The sequence below is a fragment of the Ursus americanus genome, chromosome 34 (assembly GCF_024610735.1).
Source record: "Ursus americanus isolate L20-20 chromosome 34, mUrsAme1.1.p, whole genome shotgun sequence".
Classification (NCBI taxonomy): Eukaryota; Metazoa; Chordata; class Mammalia; order Carnivora; family Ursidae; genus Ursus; species Ursus americanus.
In genome coordinates, this window is record NC_142160.1 from 28,679,415 (window position 1) to 28,687,001 (window position 7,587).

At 43.1% G+C, this 7,587-nt stretch overlaps 1 protein-coding gene across 2 annotated transcripts in view; it reads right to left on the reverse strand.

Moving 5' to 3' along the window:
• Positions 1-5,538, reverse strand: part of ZNF782 (zinc finger protein 782) — a 54,361-nt gene extending 48,823 nt beyond the window's left edge. For both annotated transcript variants that reach the window (XM_087858828.1, XM_045780848.2), the window contains exons 1-2: positions 5,421-5,538; positions 3,191-3,246 (exon numbers count right to left, since the gene is read on the reverse strand). In XM_087858828.1, coding sequence (XP_087714954.1) covers positions 3,191-3,246; positions 5,421-5,433 — 69 coding nt within the window. In that variant the 5' untranslated portion in view covers positions 5,434-5,538. The remainder of the gene's footprint in view (positions 1-3,190; positions 3,247-5,420) is intronic.
• Positions 5,539-7,587: the final 2,049 nt, after the last annotated feature.

The following is a 7,587-nucleotide window of genomic DNA, read 5'->3' on the forward strand; positions in this document are numbered from 1 at the left end:
TCCTGGGATCGAGCCCCGCATCGGGCTCCCTGCTCTGCTGGGAGCCTGCTTCTTCCTCTCCCACTCCCCCTGCTTGTGTTCCCTCTCTCGCTGTCTCTCTGTCAAATAAATAAGTTAAAAAAAAAATTAAAATGTATTCAAGATCTAAAAGTAAAAAATAAAATCAAATTCCAGAAGACCACATAGAACAATTATTTTACATCAGAGTGGGAAATGCCCAATTATGACTGAAAATCCAGGAACATGAATGAAAAAACTCCTAGATTTGACATAAAAATCAAATGCCTTGGGGCACCTGGGTGGCTCAGTTGGTTAAGTGTCTGCCTTTGGCTCAGGTCATGATCCCAGGACCCTGGGATCGAGCCCCACATCGAGCCCCACATCGGGCTCCCCGCTCAGTGGGGAGCCTGCTTCTACCTCTCCCTCTGCCCCTCCCCCCTGCTGGTGAGCACTTGCTCTCTCACTCTCTCTTGCACGTGCTCTCTCTCTCTCAAATAAAGTCTTTAAAAAAAACCAAATGCCTTTATGACAAAAAAAATCATGAGCGAGGCAAAATTACAAAAAACTTTAGGGAAATTGTGCAATTTATATAAATCACAGAAAAAGGGCCATAATGATATAGTGGATACAGTAATTAAAATCAGTACATCAACAGGAAAACAGGTAAGGTATAAACAGTTCAACAACAACAACAAAGAAATATAAATTACAAACAAAAAGAGATGTTCCACACCTCACTCATGAGACAAGCTTATAAAACTAAACAGATTATTTTAATCACATGGGTAAAAATTCAAACTTTGACAGCATGCTCTACTTGCAACATTGTAGAAAAGAAACACACACTCTCAGATTGTTGACTCTACCTTAAATTACATCCAGAGTCTGACCACTTCAAAGTCCTAACACCGTTATGATCATTAGTTCTCGCTAGGATTACGGAGACAGGCCCCTATATTGTTCCTGCTTCTAGTCTAGAGTCTATCTTTATACAATAGACAGTGTTATTCTTGAAAACTGTAGTCAAGTCTATCCTCTGTGTCAAACCCCAAACCCTCAAAACCCTCCCTATCACCTAAGTGAATGGAGAGAGATACTGTATTCATGAATTGGAAGACTCATTATGTTAATTCTTCCCAAGTTGATCTCTACACTGCACATGCTATGGATTCACTTCAATCAAAATCAAAATCTCAGCAGGCTTTTTTGAGACAGACAAGAGGATTTTCAAAACTTTCTATAAAGAAGCAAAGGACCTAGCATATCCAAAATAATTTAAAAAAAAGAACAAAGTTGCAAGACTCCCATTATCTGATTTCAAGAGTTACTGTAAAGAGACATTCATCAAGATAGTCTGGTATTAGCAAACGGATTAATACTGATCATCAGAAGTGAACAGAGTCCAGAAACAGACCCTACATGCATTACTAATTGGTTTCCCACAGAGATGCCAAGGCAATTCAATGGACAAAGCGTATTTTTGTCAACAAATGGCGCTGACAGGTGGGTAGGCAAAGGTAGAGAGCACAAATATGACAAGCATACGTCCCTCAATTCCCAATATTTAGAGTCTGCTGCCTGCACAGAATATTAAGACTCTCAGACCCTGAAATTCTAGGTTTCAGACTGAGCCAATTAGAACATATTTTGTCCCTTTTCTGATTAGCAGCCTTTATGCTAAAATAAAATTTAAAAGCTGATCAAATAAGGAATTACTGACCTAACAGATAAAGACTTCGAAATCCTAAGAGAACGCTATTAACAAGCTCATGAAAATACATTTAAAAATGTAAATAAGGGGCACCTGGGTGGCACAGCGGTTAAGCGTCTGCCTTCGGCTCAGGGCGTGATCCCGGCGTTATGGGATCGAACCCCAGGTCAGACTCCTCCGCTATGAGCCTGCTTCTTCCTCTCCCACTCCCCCTGCTTGTGTTCCCTCTCTCGCTGGCTGTCTCTATCTCTTTCAAATAAATAAATAAAATCTTAAAAAAAAAAATAAAAAAAAATAAAAAATGTAAATAAAATGAACAATTTTCTGTGAAAATGTAATATCAAAAGTTATATTAAGAAAAAATACAGGGGGGGCGCCTGGGTGGCATAGCGGTTAGGCGTCTGCCTTCGGCTCAGGGCGTGATCCCGGCATTGTGGGATCGAGCCCCACATCAGGCTCCTCCGCTATGAGCCTGCTTCTTCCTCTCCCACTCCCCCTGCTTGTGTTCCCTCTCTCACTGGCTGTCTCTATCTCTGTCGAATAAATAAATTAAAAAAATCTTAAAAAAAAAAAATACAGGGGTGCCTGCCTGGGTGGCTCGGTCAGTTAAGCATCCGACTCTTGATTTCGGCTCAGGTTGTGATCTCAGTGTCATGAGATCAAGCCCCTTGTCAGGCTCTGTGCTCAGCAGGCAGTCTGCTTGCAATTCTCTCTCCATCTCCCTTTGCCCCTCCCCCCGTGCTCGCTCGCTCTCTCTCTCAAATAAACACATCTGAAAATAAATGAAAAAATTACAAATTCAATATAGGCTTATGACTAATAAGTTAACAACCACAGTCTTTGTGCTAACTAAAGGTCTAAATCTGTATGTAAATTCCACAAACATCCTTATGTAACACAATTTTCTCATCTAAATTGCCAGAGAAGAAAAAGAACAGAAAAGTTCTCCATTTACTTTCATAAGACTATGACCATGATACCATAGTTGGACAGAGAAACAAGAAAGTATAGTCTAATACAACTTGTGGATACAGAAATAAAAACACTGAATACAGTATTAGCAAAAGGCCTGAGGAAAATATGTAAGAAGCAATTTACCACACTTATTAGCAAGTAGGGTCTACACAGGAATTCAAGATAATATTAGAAAATATGTTACACTGTTTACAGTATTCACAGATGCAAGGAAGTAAGTTCTAGTTTTATTCCAATCCATACACAAGAGACAATCAATAATGCAAAGCACATTCACGACTAATATGAAATCTTAGCAACCTGGTACATGGAGGGAACCTAATCGTACTCTAACAAAGGTTACCTACCAAAAGCTGAAAGAAAACATCACAGCTCATAGTCAAACAGTGTATATTTTTGCTCAAGATTGATGTTTCTAGTTCTCCTTTTCCATTTAATGCATGGATCCCTCTAAACCTCATAAATCCATTATGACACTAAGCGGGGAATAAATGAAGAGCTCACCTGAGCTGTGTTCATTTTCTGTTGCTCTTGGGAGACTGTAGAGAACTGTGGTTCACCTGAGAGGACAGAAAGAAGACGGGGTCACGAGATCTGGCCTGTCTTACAGCACCTACATTCACCTCCCCAAATCTTAGCACCCCAGTGGAGGACCGTCCTTCCCATAGGTGTGGGGCCCTCTGGACTTTGAAAAGGAATGAGAAGGAGCATGTGCAGCCAGCACCACCTGTCTTTGTGCGACTCTGAAATGATCATGGGCTTAAATCTGCAGTTTTTTACTGAGTGAACATAAAATTTTCTTGACTGATTTAACGATAATGCATGTGTCCTTATGACTAACACAAAACAACAGAAGATTAGTTCAATTACATATGCCAAATGATGAGACACCATTCTTTCAGTAAAATTAACTTAGGAGATAAACACTCAGCATGCATCATTTACATATTTTTCTCAATAATATTATTCACCCCCGGTATAAAAATCCATGGCAAGCCTAGTAAAAGAGAAGGGATGCTTCAAGACAGGAATTTTTAATTGTTTGAGCTGTGATGTATTTTTCAAAAGCCCCCTTTGATAAGATGCTTTCAGTGACTTGCCTGGGAGAGAGTAGGCTGCATGCTTCCTTCTGACTCTCTCACAAACTGAGTTTTCCCAAACAAGTCATTGAACCTTTCAGGTTCAACATCTTAAAGCTTTCAAAAGAGAAGTAGATGACCTTGGAAAACACTTCCCTTATCAGCATTCTGGGATCCTGTGAGGTCGGGATAATGTCACTAGTGTCACTTGTGGAGATGGACAGGTGGGACAGCAGTGCAACATCTATAGAGTGGGGGCCATATAAGGGGAGTGGAGACAGAATTTCCTCCCTCTGGCTGGTTATCCCTCACCTCCAGACCTTGCCCTCACAAGCTCTCCAAGAAGTGGCCTTTCCTGAGCAGCCTGCCCCTGGACCACCCCAGCTCACTTCAGTCTTCTCAAGGCTGGCCCCAACCCCTCATCATACAGTGTGGTGGCTTCTGAAGGTGATTTATCACTAAGTCTAGCTTATTCTGGGCAAGAGGATCAGGAACTGCTTCTGACCTTGCAAATCTAGGATCTGCTCCTTTCTGGACCCATCTGTCTCTTCTCTAAAGCTCCGAGGAGAGGTCTAAGGTCAGAGGGGTGCTCTCTTCCAGGTAAGACCCTATTCACAGAGGTCCCCTGCTTCCTACGTCACAGGGGTTTGCTTTGTTTCCAGGCAATTGGGACATGGACCTGAGAACTCATTTTAGGGGCAAAAGCAGGAGTCTTGGAATTCATTATAATATCAGACTTAAAAGACAGCCTGACAATACATAAGGGGCCAGGAACCTCTGTCTGACCCATGGGACCTGAAGAGACACTAAAAATACCAGGATATATTTGACATATGGTCGGATTCCACCTACATTCACCTTCCCTTATATCCTTGGGTATTTGGGGAAAGACCACTTTGCTAAGTGCTGTGAAAGACGCAAGGCTGGTTTCAGGCAGGTGTGATATTTAGACAATGCTTGAGATTGGAAGTAAAGCACACCCGCCCTTGAATCCAAACTCCCTCACTGCTAGCTTGTGACCTGGGCACATCGTTCCACCAAGCTCAGTCTGGGTTGTTTTTTTTATTTCTGTTTGTTTGTTTGAAGTGGTTGTGAGGTTATGTTAAACCATCCAATGAAAACAACAGTGTCTTCTAACTGTAAGAGCAGCTGTCATTTACTCAGTGCATCCTGCCCGGCACTTGTCTAAATACAAGCGATGACTTAGATCTAAGTTCCAAAACAACCCCATGGAACAGTCACATTAACGCAATTTTGAGATGAGGAACCCGACTCTTACCCAGGTTCCTTCTACCGCCTCTGCTGGAATTTACCCGGGCCTTTGTGGCTCCTGAGCTCAGGCTCTCACCGCACTCACGGTCACCATCAGCTTTAGAAACGCACCCTGCCTCCCGCCGCCACTAAGACGGGCTGCAGGCATGTCCCTACACACCCAGGACCGCGTCGAGCACCTGCTCCGCACGGGGCTCAGCCCCACCTGCGCGCCCGGGGCCCGAGGGCCGGGGTTCTCCCCCTACCCCCCCCCCCCACCCCCACCGGCCCTCTGTCGGTCGAGGGCTGGCCGCGGCGCCTACCAGAGGTATTCCAAAGACTTCCCGCTCCCATCCCTAGACACAAGCGCGCCCCTCCCATACAGAGCTCCCCTGCACTCTCACCCCAGGGGTGCATCCTTTACTTTCCGAGTAGATGGGGGCTCTGAAACTGCTTCCTGCAGTCCAGAGAAGACGAGTGAGGAGGCGGACCTACGGCTGTCCTTGCGCAGAAGGAGCTCCGAATTCTCTTCCCAGAGTGCCACGCGGTGAAGCGAAGGATTCGGGACTACATTTCCCATAGACCTCCCGCCTAAGTCACTCTTTTGACATTTCCGCGTTTTAGAAAGCTAGGGGCTGCTACTCCCCCCCGCCCCCCATTACTAGAGAGAGAGAGGCAGAACGTAAGCAGAGGGAGCTGCCGGCAGAGGGAGAAGCAGGCTCCCCACGAAGAAAGGAGCCTGATGTGGGACTCGATTACAGAAAACTGGGATCATGACCTGAGCCTAAGGCAGATAGATGCTTAACCAACTGAGCCACCCAGGCGTCCCCAGGCTGCTGTTCTTAAAAATCTCCCGCCCACGTTCTCTCCAAGCCCAAAGAGATTAAGGGTGAAACTTGAACTCTTCTGCCAAATGCAAAGGGTGCTCCTCTATTGGCTCCCGATTCAAATAGCATTTCCCCTCTTAGGTTATTTGGAGACAATGGGAAAACTTGAATATGGATCGGATATTGAAAATAGTAAAATTACGGTTGCTTAGGTGAATTATGAGAAAAATCTTGAAGTTATGTAGGAAAAATGATTTTGTAAAAAAAAAAATGGCATGAGGACTGAGGTATTTAGGATTGAAATGATAAAGCTGTAAAATTATAATCTTATAATTTTTCAACCTGGGACTTCCACCCTGTCCCTTTACAGCCACTGGAACCACCGACCCCTGAGCTTTGACCTGGTGCCCTTGGAGCCCAGTGTGGAGCTTCTACTGGGGGTCAAGACAGGTGCTATAGCCATAGATGTATATAGGATGTTCTTGACGAATTCTCTTTTTCAACAAATTTTTGTTAGTTATCTTCGATTTCCATGTGCATAACAACAGGTTTGCTTGTTTTTTTCCGGACATTTATAATTCTTTGTCATTCTTTAAGGAATTACAAATAAAAGCACAAAAAATACTGGTCAAACTATATTAAATCAATCATAATTGACTTTAACATAAACATCACTAATGGAGGGAAAGTAGTCACATATGTTCATTTAAGAAACATTTATTGAAAACTTGTTAGGCAAGAGACAGTCTAGATGCTGGGATAGCAACACCAGATAAAAGATTTAATTCCCTATCCTCATGGACTTTACGATCAGAGTTGTTTTGGGGACCTATTAGGGTCCCCTCAAGAAACAGGTGTCAATTGTCAAGAAACAATAGGACCTTGAGGAGAGTCTAATAAACAGGGCTCTAAAAACATGGGAAAGGTTGGTAAATCATCCTGTAACTAGTGACGATTAAGGAGGCGTTATCATCACCAGGCTCATAGTGAATATAGGTAATGTCACCAGAACCTGGCAGAAAAGGCTACCCTTATGAGAGCAGTGGCCTTAGGAAGAAAAACATCATAATGGCCATTAATTACATGGCTCAGCACAAAGACCCAAAGGAATAAATACCCAAACCTCACTTGTACTCTCCCCTCTAATGTCCTATCCTCAGTTAAGAATTTATAAACCTCATTCAATACTTATTCTTAGAATTCCATCCACATATATCTCCTCCAGACCTTTTTGTCATAGAATTTCCAGTCTTATTCTTGTCTAGCCCCTTACTACTCAACAACTCCTTGAGCTATTGGACATGAGTCAGTATAAAACTCAAGATATGTCTCTTTTTCACAAAGTGAGCATCTAAATATAGCTCCTCAAAACTCTGCCCACCGGGAAGATTTCTTTTCCACACATTTCAGAACCACCCCTAAGTGAGACTGCAATTGCAGCAGCCATAACGTCCCATGATGACACTATACGCTGTAGACTCAAGTTGAAGGAGATCAGACTGGCTTCCTTGGGGACTTTTGGGGAATGATTAATTGTATATACTTTTGACTAAGTTGTGAGGAATTTTGCCAAAGGGACTCAGTCTGCCCTTCAGTCAAAGCCTCCTGTCTTTAAAGTAGGATATATCAAGGACTGGAAAGAGGATCTGAAGCCCTGTTACAATGACTTGGGTTAATTTTCTGCCCATGAGACCCAGAATTTCATATATAGATATATATCTTCAGAAATATTGTAAGAGGGTGT